This window comes from Macrobrachium nipponense, chromosome 43 (genome assembly GCF_015104395.2).
Source record: "Macrobrachium nipponense isolate FS-2020 chromosome 43, ASM1510439v2, whole genome shotgun sequence".
NCBI lineage: Eukaryota > Metazoa > Arthropoda > Malacostraca > Decapoda > Palaemonidae > Macrobrachium > Macrobrachium nipponense.
Genome location: NC_061104.1, coordinates 18,377,315 through 18,394,814, shown reverse-complemented (window position 1 = coordinate 18,394,814; position 17,500 = coordinate 18,377,315). Strand labels below are relative to the sequence as shown.

Sequence of the window (17,500 nt, the reverse complement as noted above, 5' to 3'; positions counted from 1 at the left end):
AACGATGCTAATTAAATCGCTAATAAAAAAATACGGTCGCTACGCCTGGTCCAGCTTATTGCGACCGTACTGCCGAAGGTATTGACCCGGAAGAGAGAGAGGAGAGAGAGAGAGAGAGAGAGAGATGAGAGAGAGAGAGAGAGAGAGCTTGTGCGATAGTTTATCCTGATGATAATAATAATAATAATAATAATAATAATAATAATAATAATAATGGAAAACAAATCCACAGTTATGTAAATGTTACATATGTTTAAATTTAAAAATAGGAAGGATAGCTTTCGGGAATCCTTGCTGTTTTTAAAATTTAAATATATGTACATTTACATAACTGTGGATTTGTTTCTCAATTTGAAGACTCGTGGTACTATGAGGATTTTTTAATAATAATAATAATAATAATAATAATAATAATAATAATAATAAAAGTAGATGAAGACCCACAAATATACAGAGACAGGAGAAAGACAGAAAGAACAGAGGACTGGCACAACAAACCATTGCACGGACAATACATGAGACAGACTAAAGAACTAGCCAGCGATGACAATTGGCAATGGCTACAGAGGGGAGAGCTAAAGAAGGAAACTGAAGGAATGATAACAGCGGCACAAGATCAGGCCCTAAGAACCAGATATGTTCAAAGTATGATAGACGGAAATAACATCTCTCCCATATGTAGGAAGTGCAATACGAAAAATGAAACCATAAACCACATAGCAAGTGAATGCCCGGCACTTGCACAGAACCAGTACAAAAAGAGGCATGATTCAGTAGCAAAAGCCCTCCACTGGAGCCTGTGCAAGAAACATCAGCTACCTTGCAGTAATAAGTGGTACGAGCACCAACCTGAAGGAGTGATAGAAAACGATCAGGCAAAGATCCTCTGGGACTATGGTATCAGAACGGATAGGGTGATGCGTGCCAACAGACCAGACGTGACGTTGATTGACAAAGTCAAGAAGAAAGTATCACTCATTGATGTCGCAATACCATGGGACACCAGAGTTGAAGAGAAAGAGAGGGAAACAAAAAATGGTTAGTATCAAGATGTGAAAATAGAAATAAGAAGGATATGGGATACTGCCAGTGGAAATCGTACCCATAATCATAGGAGCACTAGGCACGATCCCAAGATCCCTGAAAAATGAATCTAGAAAAACTAGAGGCTGAAGTAGCTCCAGGACTCATGCAAAAGAGTGGTGATCTAGAAACGGCACACATAGTAAGAAAAGTGATGGACTCCTAAGGTAGGCAGGATGCAACCCGGAACCCCACACTATAAATACCACCCAGTCGAATTGGAGGACTGTGATAGAGCGAAAAAAAAAAAAAAAAAAAAAAAAAAAAAAAAAAAACAAAAAAAAAAAAAAAAAAAAAAAAAAAATAATAATAATAATAATAAATAGTAGTATCTTATTAAAAAGAATGCCAGAGTTAACTGAATTTATCTTATAAGAATTTCTCTTATTTTTCTGATAAATCAGAAATATCAGAGAAATAGAGAAAATACTTTTGTAAGATAAATTCTGTTAACTCTGCTGCCATTCTTTTTAATAATAAGACATGTATCCGAGAAGGTCTGCTTCCTGCTAATAATAATAATAATAATAATAATAATAATAATAATAATAAAATAATAATAATAATAAGACTTCGTCGTATGTTGACCTGGTGGAGTTATGAATATTATTATTATTATTTATTATTGTGCTTGTTGTTGTTTAAATGAATATATCCATAAGAAACAGAACAAAAGAACGCTAATTATTCCAGGAAGCCTCGCTAGAACAGAATTTTCTTAATATTAAAAAAAGATATTAAAAAGATATAGTAAACCGTTGCAGGAATCAAGATTTTAGCGTTCATACTAAAGAAATAGATGGTCAATGGAAAGAATTAGATTATAGCATACAGAATTTAAACAAATAGATAGTCAATGGAAAGAATAAGATTATAGTATACAGAATAAAAAAAATAGATAGTCAATGGAAAGAATTAGATTATAGCATACAGAATAAAAAAATTAGATAGTCAATGGAAAGAATTAGATTATAGCATACAGAATAAAAAAAAATAGATGGTCAATGGAAAGAATTAGATTATAGCATACAGAATAAAAAAATAGATAGTCAATGGAAAGAATTAGATTGTAGCATACAGAATAAAAAAAAAGATAGTCAGTGGAAAGAATTAGATTAAAGCATTCAGAATAAAAAAAAGTAGATAGTCAATGGAAAGAATTAGATTATAGCATACAGAATAAAAAAAAATAGATGGTCAATGGAAAGAATTAGATTATAGCATACAGAATAAAAAAGAAATAGTCAATGGAATGAATTAGATTATAGCATACAGAATAAAAAAAAATAGTCATGGAAGAATTAGTTTATAGCATGCAGAATAAAAAAATAGATAGTCAATGAAAAGAATTAGATTATAGCATTCAGACTAAAAAATATAAAATAAAATAAGGTCCATAAAGAGAACAAGCTTAAAGCATTAAGAATGATAATTAGAAAATAAAGTATTCAGAATAGGTAGACTCTTCTGAGTAGCCTCAGAAGAGCAACTCGGGATTTCGAATGCAAATAGAAGGCTCAGCCGTCATAATCTAAATATGTATTCTACCTAAAGGCGAAAGGCTGCCTTCGCCCTCCAATTAGGCATTGCCATAGAGGAGCATAGGTTGGGTTGAAATGGGCGTGAGGTTTTTTTCTATTATTATTATTATTATTATTATTATTTTATTATTATTATTATTATTATTATTGTCCGCGTTGACTATGAGAATGCGTTCTGTTGGAAGAGGACACGAAAAAGTTTGTAGTTATTATTATTATTATTATATTATTATTATTATTATTATTATTATTATTATTATTATTATTATTATTATTATTATTATGGCATAACGACTTGCAGCCCTCAAAGAGGAATATGCAAGGGTAAAAATTATTATTATTATTATTTTGGGAGTAGACCCTCTTTTAAACAAGTCTTGTTGAAAAGGATTGCTGCATCAGCTCCATTAATTTTGTATAGAGTCTTCTCTATTTTCCTTATTAAGGATTTCTCAATGTTGCTGAAACTGGCAAGCAACGTGCCAAAGGGGATCGTCAAATCCAGTGCAGTCATATTATCTTTATTACTGCCTATATACTATATTACTGTTATAAGTTTCTCTCTCTCTCTCTCTAACGTTTCGCCCAGCTCTGCCAGGGCATGGTCACAGCGATGGTTGCTGGAGGACTGAATCTTAGTGGTGAGTCCTTCGCTATATATCATGGTCGTGCGGGCGATCACGGATTAATGGAGCTGATGCAGCAATCCTTTTCAACAAGACTTATTTTATTATTATTATTATTATTATTATTATTATTATTATTATTATTATTATTATTATTATTATTCGGTCAACGAATTGTAGGAGACGATAATGTTGTCACGCAAGAATTTTCTTGTCTTTGCTGTTGAATTAATAAATATATACATAATCGAGTAAGTCGAACTCTCTTTCTCTCTCTTTTTCTTTCTCTCTCTCTCTCGCGTGTCAAAGGTTATATAAAAGTTTGTGTATGAAGACACCAAATATGCTTTGTTGAAAGGCTGCATATTAAAAAACTTCAATATGCTATTGTGAACACTGAAGTATCTTTCTTTTTTATCTTTCTCATAAGAACATTTGAATTTTTTTTTCGTAAGGACATTTGAATACGCAAGTGGTGATTATGGCTAGTCTGAGTTTCCGTCTAGTGTTGTCTTTAGGGAAAGGAAGATATGTTGTGTCATTGTCGACCTAAGGTGAGAGTTTCTTGTCGAGATGCCATAAAAACAGTGCTTATAATATAGTAAGTGAAGGAACTTGACGTAAGCTTTGGAAGCTTTGTGTGTGTGTGAGAGAGAGAGAGAGAGAGAGAGAGAGAGAGAGAGAGAGAGAGAGAGAGAGACTCAAGTTTGAGAATATTTATATGAAGGCTTTTTCGAGAAACTGAATAGTGAACATAACTATTTTATATAACTGAAATAAGGAACTTAGAAAATCTTTAGATTTGATGATAATCGTGTGTGTGTGTGTGTGTGTGTGAGAGAGAGAGAGAGAGAGAGAGAGAGACTCGAGCTTGAGAATACTTATATGAACGCTTTTTCGAGAAACTGAATAGTGAACGTAACTATTTTATATAACTGAAATAAGGAACTTAGAAAATCTTTAGATTTGATGACAATCATGAGCGCAGGTACACTCGTTTATGCTTGCATGTGCGTGTGTATGAGAGAGAGAGAGAGAGAGAGAGAGAGAGAGAGAGAGAGAGAGAGAGAGAGAGAGATGGTTTTAGTGGGTTTACTTTACATGGGGACTTGATTCTGTTTGGCCTGAATAATTATTGTGGTATATGACACGCTGTATACAATTTTTTTTAGATGGTAATAAGTCCTGTCATGTTACTGTTGGATATTACTTTGGAAACTTGTATATTGTTATTGTAATTTAAACTAGTTTATCGTAACTCGTTTATTTCATGTCTGTTGTTCTTCGTAATTTATCGGACAGTCTCTTTTTAAATGAAATGGTGAAATCATTTTCATGTTCTGTGTGACTTTCGTTATTGCAATTATTTTAAAATAGGCTTTTTTTTATTTTATTCTTTTTTTTGTAAGGTATAAAGTGTTCATTAACGTTTTTCAGCTCAGTGATTTCTCGATTGCATGGAAAACAAAAATCTCTCTCTCTCTCTCTCTCTCTCTCTCTCTCTCTCTCTCTCATGTATACTTGCCCTTGTAATATGTATATTGAATCTATATGTTAAAGACAGTTTCTCTCTCTCTCTCTCTCTCTCTCATTGTCAGCAGAATGACCGGAAAATTGTTTTAGAAAAGAGACTTCTCATCATGTCTTAAGTTTCTTAAGAGTCTTGCGCTAGTAAGCTTAGCGAGGGTAATGACTTTTATTTATTCCCTTCTGTTTTTTTTTGTTTCCTTCTATTATTTTATCGTTGCCTCATTCACTCCATTCCTTCTATAATTCGTTCGAGCGGCTCTTTAGTTTCTTCAGTATATTGACAAAGTTCGGAACGATATGAATTAATTTGTTACTCAGATCATGTTTTTATTTCACAGGCGTGTGATTCTCGTGTTTATATATATATATATATATATATATATATATATATATATATATATATAAAAAATATAAGTATAAAATGTCCATGACTTAATAAGTATAAGTATAAAATGCCCATGACTAACTTCCACCCTTATCAAAATAGTCCACCGAAATACAGTCCTTAGTTTTAAACCAGAGTGTTTTAACGGGCCTTTTATACTTGAGACGTATCCTGTTTTAACAGAAGAGTTTATTTACACGCACACACACACACACACACACACACACACACATATATATATATATATATATATATATATATATATATATATATATATATATATATATATATATAGTGTGTGTGTGTATGTAAATACACTCTTCTGTTAAAACAGGATACGTCTCAAGTATAAAAGGCCCAATAATATGTATAATAAATCTATGTAAAGACAGATTTTTCTACTCTCTCTCTCTCTCTAACATATATATCATATATATATATATATATATATATATATATATATATATATATATATATAGATATATATATATATATTCTGTACAATTATCACTGCAAACCTAAACCTGAATGGGATCCACTCGAAGGAATTTTCACCTTCCCTGGCAGGAATCGAACCAGTGCGCGATAATATATTGCAGAGAGGACGCCCTAACAAATGTATATAGTATAGAGATTACGAGGTCATTGTGCCTCAGACAACCTAAGCTAAGACATTAAGCAGCACATCAACTTTATGATGGAACGAATGGCACGCTAGGAAGAGCTTACTGAGCGAAAGAACTTCGAAGAGGAGAACTCTATTTGGAATGAAAGAAATGAAACACGTTAAGAATTGCTTCACAAAATTCAGCTTTAGGAATCTGTAACCAAGGACGTTCTGATCTGTGGCCGGCATTAGTTTTGTATCAGAGGTGTCAGTCAGAAAGCTGTGACGTTTTGTTGTTGAAATGAAGCCTTGCGAGAGGGAACAGAGTTGGATTGTTTGAAAGCTTTATATTTTGATGTGGTATGCATTGGTTTTGAAGTTTAGCATACATTTATATTGAACCGTTAGAAATTACTGGGATGACCCCGTTCATATATATATATATATATATATATATACAGTGACCCCCCGTATTCGCGTTCTCCAGATTCGCGGACTCACACATTCGCGGATTTCTCTCGGGAACGTTTCCCTGCCATTATTCGCGGAAAATTCACGCATTCGGGTATTTTTCTATGATAAATATCCACAAATTCCTGGTTTTTTTTGATGAATTTCATCATAAAATGCTCTTTTTGTGATAAAACTATTAAAAAAACCATGTAGGAAAATTTTTAGTGGGTTTTACTTGAGTTGTAACTAACAAAATAGGCTGTTTTTAGCATTTTTATAGGGGTTCCAACATTCGCGGATTCTAACTATTCACAGGGGGGTCTGGTACGCATCCCCCGCGAATACGGGGGGACCACTGTATATATATATATATATATATATATATATATATATATATATATATATATATTTATTTATTTATTTATTTATTTATATTAGTATGTATGTATGGATATATACACACACGACTACTCGGTAATTCTCTTTAGTTTTTCAAACTGTGTATCAGCCTTGGAAATATAATGAATATAATGCAGGTTTGTTGCTTGGATTTTTTCATCGGTTAAGCCTCTCTCTCTCTCTCTCTCTCTCTCTCTCTCTCTCTCTCTCTCTCTCTCTCTCTCTCTCTGTGTGTGTGTGTGTGTGTTAGTGAAATGAAACATTTCGGTATGAAATAGAACTCGCATCAGATGAAAAGAGACTCCACACGCCTACTAATCTCATGTCAGGTCACCATTCTTAAGAGTATTATGGTTTTGGTAAGGTTTCTTTTGCATGCCACGGGCATTTAACTCTTGACAAATGCTGTCGCTAAGTTAATATTTCTAGTCACTTTGAAGCAAAGGTTATTTTATAAAATTATATTTGGAATTTATTTCGAAATAGGAAAGAAAATTAATCTGGCGATATTTTACGTAAGACTGAAATTGATTCTATTTTTTATTTATTTATTGCGAAATCAGATCAGGAACAATATATTTTTTTTTAATTAAAGCCTTTTTCCCCTTAGCATTGGTTCTTGTTTTAAAAAATTAACTAAATTTGGCATTAAATTTTTTTATTAATTTTTATAAATTCTATATCATCTTCGTGTGACCTCCTGTCGCGTTCTGTCATTGTATCTACAATATTTTTTTAAAACATTTTTTGAAATGCTTATTTTTTTTAATAAATTATTTTTTAAAAATACTTCTTTGTAAGCCATAGATGTTTTAAATCTCTATTTCAAGTGGTGGCTCGGACTTCGCACAATCGAATGACCCTTCTCTCTCTCTCTCTCTCTCTCTCTCTCTCTCTCTCTCTCTCTCTCTCTCTCTCTCTCACACATGATATGCCTTTTTTCACCCTTTGGAAATGATGGGGTCAGACGGAAACATCATTATAATTCCTTTGTAGATCCTGAGAGAGAGAGAGAGAGAGAGAGAGAGAGAGAGAGAGAGAGAGAGAGAGAGAGAGAGAGAGAGAAATCACATGAATCCTAAATGCTATTTGGAGGGGTCTTCCGAATCAGGGAGAACATTAGCATTGAAGTTATTTAAACGGCAATTGGACCCCAACGTGTCGTAAATCTACCAAAGACCCTATATAGTTCATGGTAATGAAATGACTCTCCATTTGTGTCAAATGTCAAGGGTCAGGCGACTTTCTGACGGTAATATGACGAGAAAATCATCAGATATGTTATGTTTAAAAGTGATATATTTTTAAATTTTTATTTCACTAACGAAAGTTTTTATTATTTAATTTTCCAGCATCTGTATCTCAGAATACAATCTAATTCAATTTGAAACATATAACTCCGACAAAAATTTGATTTTTTCGTATACTTTTTTCGAATTTTCTTTTGCCATGTGTTTTTTTTTTTATTATTATTATTTTTAACTTTTGTATCACTGAATTTAACTGAAGTTACAGCTTATTACTTCGACAATTAGGTACTTTTTTATGTCAGTTGACAATAAGACTTAAGACTTCTCAGGTCAAAGATCAACTAACAGTTCAACCACGACCTTTAAAAATTTGGAATCATATGAGATGGAGACTTCACATCTGACATGCATATCCAGCTAATGGTGTCAGTGAGGAAAGTTGGATCAAAGTCGTAATTTCTTTTAGAGGTTAAAGGTCAACTGGGAAATTAGGTCATGTTTGTGTGGAATTTTAACGAGTTTATAGCAAAAATAATCTACATGACTGGAAAAGTTTTTTGACAGTAACTATTGTGGGGCAATATGTCACTAGGACTTGGTAAAGACTCGTGTTCCCCATACTCTCTTTAATTACTTTTTTTTTTTTAATGTATATCAAAACTTTTTTATGTCGTAAAATAGTTATTTATTCGTTAAGGTGCTACAGGAGCATATAAGTGCTATAACCTTGAAATATTGCAATTAATTTGTAAGGTAACTTTCCCTTGTGTATTAATAATTAGGGTTATAGCAAATTACGGTATTGCACGTCCATTCCTGTAGTTATCGTAATACTTCAGAAGTGGAACTGACAAACCACCTTATTTTCATGTCGACTGAGTTGTTCCCCACAGGATAAGGTTAAGGAACTTGAATCAGGTTATGAGCAGCAGTATCCACTGAAATTCCCAGACAAAATCATTGGAAAAAAAGTTTTACTAAGTAATTTCACGACATAATTGAGGTCTAAACCACGAAAAACACACTATATAAGGTCAAAGAACTTAAATTAGTTCATGAGCAGCAGTATCCACGGAAATTCCCAGACAAAATCATTGGAAAAAAAAGTTTTACTAAGCAGTTTCACGACATAATTGAGGTCTAAACCACGAAAAACCCACAGCTCGTATGAACTGTCTGGTGACATGATACTAATCGGATTAACTTTCCTGGGAAACCATAAGAAACACAGAGGAGGGAAATAAGATTCCACGCTTCAATGGCTTCAAGAGGATTAGCGTAACTTGAGGAGGTGATCATTTTGCTTCTGGCCACACAAATCTTAAGGGAAACTCCAGAAAATGTAGACATATATGTGACACCTTCGAAGGAGGTGCAATACTGAATCTTTATGTGGGTTTAGTGGAAAAAATCGGTTGGAGAAATACGTATATCGTAATTCTGCCATTTTTTATCCCACAATTAAAAGAAACTTATCCAACCTCAAAACAGCCTCTTTGCTTGCTGTTTAGAATTTTTTGGTATGAGTGGTGTTCGTAAGTATTAACCAAAACTACTGTTGTTTAGTCGGTATGAAGATACTGTCTATCATATAATGCACTGATTAATGACCATTTGTTATATATATATATATATATATATATATATATATATATATATATATATATATATATATATATCAACATTTAATGCACTGGTAATGTCCTTTAGTTGTATATAGTATCTATATATATTATATATATATATATATATATATATATATAATATATATATATATATATATATATATATATATATATATATATATATTGTGTGTGTGTATGTATGCGTGTGTTTCGTTTTGACCCTGACAACATTCTGTCTTTTGTCGATGAAGCCGACTATATGTCCTACCTTCTAGTCATTTCTTTGTATTTCTTGCTCCTCTTCATTTTCTAGTAATCATACTTTCGTTATACATTGTTAATCTCCATTGGGCCTTTTTAGTCATTGACATGCCAAGGAGTCTTCTCAAAGGAACGGACTTAATGAGAAGCTTGAATTGAGATGATATCAAGCCTGTATTGAGTTAGTAATAGTCGCGTTATGCAAATCACGCAACGCTTGTGGGGTCTTCGAATTAATCAGGTATAGTCACGAAAACCCCCAGTCGGAATTTTCTTTGTGCGTCAGTAAAACTGACAGAGAGAGAGAAGGGGGACTTAACTTTTCCTTTTTTTTTTTTTTTTTCTTTTTTTTTGTGACATTTATTATCATGTTTGCTTAACTTAGGAATGTTTATATTTTGTTCCTTTGTCATATTTTAATTGTAATATTCACTTAAATTTGAATTTTCATTTTTTCTATGTCGTATTAGTTGTAGTAATGTTCACTGGTCTTCGCTAAGTAATAATAATAATAATAATAATAATAATAATAATAATAATAATAATAATAATAATAATAATAATAATAATAATAATTTCTGTACCAACGAGGAAATATAAGTTTTATTAATATCTAATTCTGTTTGATCTGCCCATAAGGTCCCAGTACCATTACAAGTATTTATTGCCTGTAATAGTACTGAGACTTTATGGACACCTTGTATACTTGCGTAGACAAGATTCATTTTTTTCAGTGCAGGGAGAACATTGTTATCAAAGTTGATGAATAACTTGGTTTTTTATAAAATTTGGCTTGTTGAGTGGTAGCTTAAAGACCACACAAATTCTCATCTTGCGGATAAATGTCCACTTCCAAGATTAAAAGAAAAATGTTCATGCTTCTTTCTTTTGACGCGGCCATCAAGTTAATTGTCATTAGGTAACTCAGCCATAGCTTAAGAATAAAAAAAATACCGAAGGAAAAATTATAAAAAAAATAAAAGCTTTGATCCCAACTCCAGTCAATAGAAAGATCCCCTTCTTTAAAGATCTGGGTTTTTATAACCATGGGGCACAGGAGAGAAAAACATCTCCCTTATCTAGGTAGTAGGTAGAACGGGAGGCCACGGGACAATGAAATAGTTTATTTATTAATTTATTTTATTTATTTATTTATTCGCATTTGTGGTCCTGAAAAAGGTTGTACAGCATTCATGTAATCAGGCATCACGGCTTGAGTCGCTCTGTGTGTGTGTGTGTGTGTGTGTGCGTGTGCGCGCGCGCGCATGTGTGTTAACACAACTAATCTCAGCTTAACCAAAGCTTCTCTTCTCTGAATAAGTGTAACTCTTTGATAACAAATCATCTCCTCTTGAATTAACATTGACATTTAACATTTTAAACCTGAACTATCTACTTAACCGTAAGAAGATTATGAATCTGAGTAAAGAACATATAATCCAAGCGCTCATGCGCACAGCGAATGATCGCTGTTCGTGTCGTGGGAGCGTGATGCACTCTCTCTCTCTCTCTTTGTGATAAGGCGGTCGAAGTAAATGACTGCTCGGTGTATGAGGTGCAGTCATAATATATATATATATATATACATATATGTATGTATAATATATAATATATATTATTATACATAATAATAATATATATAATCACATATATATAATATATATATAATATAATATGATATAGAATATATATATACATATATAATTATATTATAATATATTATATATAATATTATATATGTATATATATATTATCTATATATATATATATATATATACATGATTATAATCACTTTAGCAAGTGATTCATTTATCACACATATCCACAGGTGAAAAATAAGACAGGGTGTAGGTCCTGACCGGTTTCGGCTTTATTTTCATGCCATTGGCAAAGGACCCTGTCTCTTATTTTCCACCTGTGGATATGTAATATAGATATATATATATATATATATATATATTTATATATGTATTTATTTATATATATTTATATAATATATATATATATTGCATGTTGATTTATTTATCGTATAGTGTTAGCCATTTTTTTCTTTGTGTTCCTAAGCATGATTTATTATGTTGAGAGACCCAGGCATGGACCTGGGGAGCAGGGAGACTAGGTCAGCCTTGACGGATGTTTGCGATCTCAGAACGCTGATGTTGCGTTTAATAACGATAATGGTAAGTGGTCCAGTGGTTATCAACGTCTCATTTATGATTCCAGCAGAACGGGTGAAACAGCTCTTTCTAGAAAATCAACATTAACTCTCTAGACCTATGCCGTTATGTACCTGGTGGTTAGCAGAGTGTGGTGGGTTGTCAGCAAGATGGAGAAGGGCTAGGGGCAAGCAGCTTCACACTGAAATATTTCACTACTCTCTCTATTTTACTATTACTATTTTTAAGCTAGTATTGCCACTACTATAATGATTGCATACATATACAGGTACTCTTTACTACTGGGGGTATTATTATTTTATATGTTTGTGTATATATTATTTCTAGCAATGATTGCTTATAGTTTTGACTGTTATCATCAGTATGAATATTACTATCATAATATGATAATGATGAAAAAGTTCCTACTTTTATTCTACTACAGTTATGATTATTACAGAATTAAAAAAAAATTTAATTATATAAGTGTACTAATTAAAAAAATATATTTATTATATTAATTTTACACTAACTGCGACCACTGCTAATGACTTCTGTGAAGTTGTTCAAAGGATAAGTATTTTTAATTGACCTTTAGTGAACTTTTTTTTTCTGCCTCTTATATGTTCCCATTTCCATCTCAAGTCTTCGTCATCCCCCCATAGTCTGAATTGATATCCTCTCCATTGTTTCATCACCGTTCGTCAGAGCGCCATAACATGTTATTCATACCTCAGAGAGAGAAGTAAAGTTAAAAAGAAATAAGATTGTTAAAGCCTTTTTTTTATTTTTTTTCTTCTTCTTTCCATTCCAGATCTAATTACCAGTACGAAGACGACGCGGAGTCTCGCAAGAGAAGAAAGCGAGGGTCAATCTTCTTCAGGAAGAGGAAGGTAAGATTTCGGCTGTTTTTTTTTTTTTTTTTTTTTTTTTTTTTTTTTTTTTTTTTTTTTTGTTTTACGCTTACCTGGGGAGTAAGCCTACAAACTACTTTGTTGTTGTTGTTCTTGTTGGGGGAGAGTGGCCAGTTAGGAGAGCACTATGACAGAGCCTGAAAAGGCCCAAAAAAAAGGTGTTTCGCGTTGAGTTAATGATACAAGAATTTTAGGATAGGATATTTATGATTTCTTCATTAGAATGAAAATGTAAAAAAAAGAAAATTAGAGAAATAATGTACATGTTAAACAGGACAGAAAAATTATTCTAATAAAATATAGCGTATTTATTTATTTTAATTTTCGTTGGTGAAAGAAGGCTCTAATTTGACCGCAGGTTTTAGCACTTTTTAATTTACATTTAGTTGGGGCTATAATGTTTGCAACTTATGCATTAGGGGAAAATCTTTCACGTGTCCTGAATAAGCAGAAGGTCAGATCACGCCTTGTGCTCTCTTTTTTTGTGATTTTGCTTAATTTTATTTGATATTTTGTTTGTGCTTTGTGGGGTAGTTAATTCTGTTCAGAACCAAGTACATGAGAAGAATATAAGAATACAGTATGTATGCACCCCTTATTTTCGTCATCAGGAATTTTTCTTCAGCCTTTTTATAAATTAAGTCAAAGTCTACAGTCGTCTTTTTATAGCTAAGAGTATAGCCCCCTGTTTATGAATAAGAAGTAATTTGTTTCGTATAAAGAAACAAATAAAATATACCAGACGCCCTTCGAAAACCCTTTGGCGTACAACCCTCTTACCCAGCGGATCAAAGGCTTTTAGGCCAATCCAAATGTGACTGGGACATTTTTCTCACGAGAGGGTTGTCTAAGAATCTCTCTCTCTCTCTCTCTCTCTCTCTCTCTCTCTCTCTCTCTCTCTCTCTCTCTCTCTCAACGATATGGTTACGGGAACAAGAAACAATAAGATAGGTTAAGTTGGTATGTTTTTTTTTCTTTTTTGTATGAAAAATCAGGTTCGTATAATTAACAATTCTTTAAAGAAACCAACTTTCATTTATTTTTTCGTTTTCTTATAGGCACTAAATTCTAGAAACGACTCATACATTCTGTTTATGTATTTATGTATATATGTGTGTACAACATACAAACATACGTAATGAAAGAATATTATACACCTACATAGATCAGTCACTAGATTTACCCATCACGAAGAAACTAATTCTTATTTTTAGCTAAACTGTATCTTAACAGCTCATCGCTGCCATAAACCAAGACTCCCAGATTACATTAAGTAACTTTTCACGTGTAGTTTATGTTCTGTACTTGAAGGTATAAGAGTCAATCCATCATTACAATGACTTAACCTCATTGTGCACTCGCCCTATAGTCACTGGCCGATTTTTTCTTCTTTAAAGTAAGTGCGTATTTCAGTAATATATTTCACAATATATACAGTTAAAAATTTCTTGCTTTGAGTAAAAATGGAGAAATGAATATTATGTAATTCACTTCGAAAAAGCGCTGGGGACCCAGGACCCATCACACTTATAATTCTCTTGTCATAATAAAGTAAAAATGCTAAAACAAAATTAATTTGTCGGAATGTCTAGTAAGCATCTTTAATAATTATTAGCTCTCGTCAGATTCTTCTAGAAGATTTAGTCGGACGAAGAAAAACAAGTGTCAGTTAGTGACATTTTTGGTGTTGATTTTCCTATATTAGGCCGATTAACCATTTTCCTATTCAGTAGCTCTGGGGATTTCGCGACAGTCGTCTGACAGCTTGTCTTAGCTGGTCTGAGAGGTTTTAATTTTCGATGGCGCGCGGGCCACACACACACACAAATCCAGAACGTCTTTCGTTGTGAAAATTTAATTTTGACCATTTAATGTCCTCAGTTATTTGGATAGAATATTGTTATTTCTTAATGCATGCCTCCTATTAATGCATAAAAAAATGGAAGGTAGCGAGTCTGACATTTTTCACATACAAGATTCTATATACTACTTGCATTAACATGCAATAACAGAAGGTGATAATTATTATTCAAACATTTTCGTTCATCAGTTCCCCTTATTCTCTATTCATTCCATTTCATCTTTTTCCATACTGTCATTCCCGTTCTCTTTTTCGTGCGTATCATTTTTAAATCCTTTTATACTCATATTATCTGTCCCATTTCATCGGGGGATTTCCGGCGTCAACGTATTCTCTCTCTCTCTCTCTCTCTCTCTCTCTCTCTCTCTCTCTCTCTCTCTCTCTCTCTCTCTCATTTGTCTGTACGTAGGGGGAGAAAAACTATTTCTCGTTCCCTTTTCACGATAATTTTACTGCCAACGGAACGAAAGGGGCTCTTTGCAGTATGAAAGTGGAAATGGGCCACACCATCATTTTTAGACACTATTTTTGCCTCCATATCCGACGGCTCTCGTTCCTCATTGTGGTCCATTTCGCCACGTATCAGAGTCTTCAGGTCTACTGAGTGTTTTATCGTTTTCATTTAAAGTTTAGTTTTTTTTTTTTTTTTTTTTTTTTTTTTTGTGGCAATAAACAACTTTGTGGTGGTAGGACGAGGGAGGAGTATATATATCAATAAATCACAGATCACGCGAAGCCAGGAAGGCAGCAGGTTGTATGCAAAAGGCAGGGATGGGTGTATAGAAGCGTTTGAGTTTTTTTTTTTTTTTTTTTTTTTTTTAAGTTAATTGTGGATTTTTATTCTTTTTGTACGAATTGAGGAATTGGCCCACATTTATTCCCACAGCATTTGTTCTTGAGCTGCTATAAACAGTTGTGAAAGTGTTTGGCAGTGAGGTGGGAAGAATTCAACGTTGACTTAAATATAAATATAACATTTGTAACAGGAAAGATGTCAGTTACATATAACGATTTTAACAGGAAAATTGTTAGTTTTAGGTGGCTATAGCTCATGCAACACATTGCAGCCCCTGAGGTCGGTTGTAGGAAGTAAGATTTAGTACTGATCGGTTCAACATGGCTGGTACAATATTTATATAAACATTGGAACTCTTAAGTAGTCATTTTTAGTTATGATTTGACTTGGGAGCTCTCAGTAGATATGTCCAATTTGGTTATAAGTGTTTAGGTGTAAGTTCGAACAACAGTCAACAAATTGCGTGCGGTTATATTTTATTTTCGTAAACTATTGGCTGAATTTTTTTGTCGCATTTCGAATTAATCATTGGACTTTGAAAATTTTTATTTTATTATAAAAATCTGTAAAACAATGCAACTTAAAAAAATGTGCGGTTTTGTATATTTGAATCAATGTTTCATTTATTTCTCAATTACTTTAGTTACAACTACGATTCAGAAACGTTTATCATATCAGACAGCGTCATTTCAGATCATGGAATCAAACCCAATAGAAATAAAACAATTTTTATTTATAAATGATATAATTTTTCGATTTTTTTTATTAATCTTAGTATTGTAAACTCTCGAATCTCTCGTAAAACACTTTTCATTCTAAGTATTGAAGATCAAATCCGGATTACAAAATGCCCTTGCATCCTCATGAGACCGCTGTATCATCAGAATACCTAAGTTGTATCACCCAGTCTGATTCTGTACCTTTGAATGAGAAACTTCCGTAATTAAAAACACTTTTTTTTTCATATAACTTCGTGGCTGAAACTTGCCTCTTCGTTGGCAATTCTAAAATCTATTTTGGTATGGAAAAGGTTTTCGTCTTTTCAGAAGAGTGAACATTCGACTTAACTTTGTTGGAATTCTCAGAATAGTTATTTATTTTGATCAAAGAAATTGACACTGTCCCTATCCACAGTTTTTATTGTTAAACTCGAAAGTCCTTCTCATGCACGAAGTGTAATACTGAATATTTGAAACAGAAAAGAGAATAATATGTCTATTTAGATTGATGCTCCCAATTGGCAAGGTTTTGTCCATGCCATACTTACCTTTAGATAATGTTTTTTATGATAGAAAGAGATAATGATGGGACTGTGCGAGGATCTCTCTCTCTCTCTCTCTCTCTCTCTCTCTCTCTCTCTCTCTCTCTCCTGGTGTTAGGAGATCAACACTCCCTCGGGTACCGAAATCAATTAGTCACTGCAAGAAAGAGCTGTCAGTGGACTTTTCATCTTGTAGGATGAGACACAAGTATCTTCAACAGGTGCAGGTTGAATTCCTCAGGAAATACAGAGGAGGGTAAAGAATTCCACTTAGTAGATTGAGACGAGGGAGGGATCCAACCCAGTAACCCTAAGTTGCCAGCTTTTAATCCATGTCATTGAGCAAAAAAAGAAAAAGAATTGCATGTCATTGAGAAACTTTTTTTTTTTTTTTTTTTTTTTTTTTTTTTTTTTTGTTTTTTTTTTTTTTTTTTTTTTTTTTTTTTTTTTGAAAGCTGTTCCTGTCGACCCCAACTAGTTAACTAAGTCCATAATTTTTCGCGTCTTTTTAATGACTAAAGTATTTGCTCAGCTTACGTAACAGTCGGTGTGACGTGTCTTTAAAAAAATGCAAATTCTTCTCATTGTTTGTTGACGACCGTGGGATTTTGCCAGGGGGGATGGGAGTGGGATCGTGGGAGATTTTGCTGGCGGAGTAATGGAGGTGTGTGTTGGAGATATGGTGGAGGGGGATGAGGGTGTGTAAGGCTTCTTGTTCTGAAATTGGTACGTGGGTGGTGTTGAAGATTAAT

The 17,500-nt window shown here is 33.1% G+C and overlaps 1 protein-coding gene across 13 annotated transcripts in view; it reads left to right on the top strand.

Moving 5' to 3' along the window:
- Window positions 1–17,500, top strand: part of LOC135213543 (rho guanine nucleotide exchange factor 18-like) — a 1,147,377-nt gene that overhangs the window by 1,076,989 nt on the left and 52,888 nt on the right. For all 13 annotated transcript variants that reach the window (XM_064247496.1, XM_064247500.1, XM_064247499.1 and 10 more), the window contains one exon: window positions 12,731–12,809. In XM_064247496.1, coding sequence (XP_064103566.1) covers window positions 12,731–12,809 — 79 coding nt within the window. The remainder of the gene's footprint in view (window positions 1–12,730; window positions 12,810–17,500) is intronic.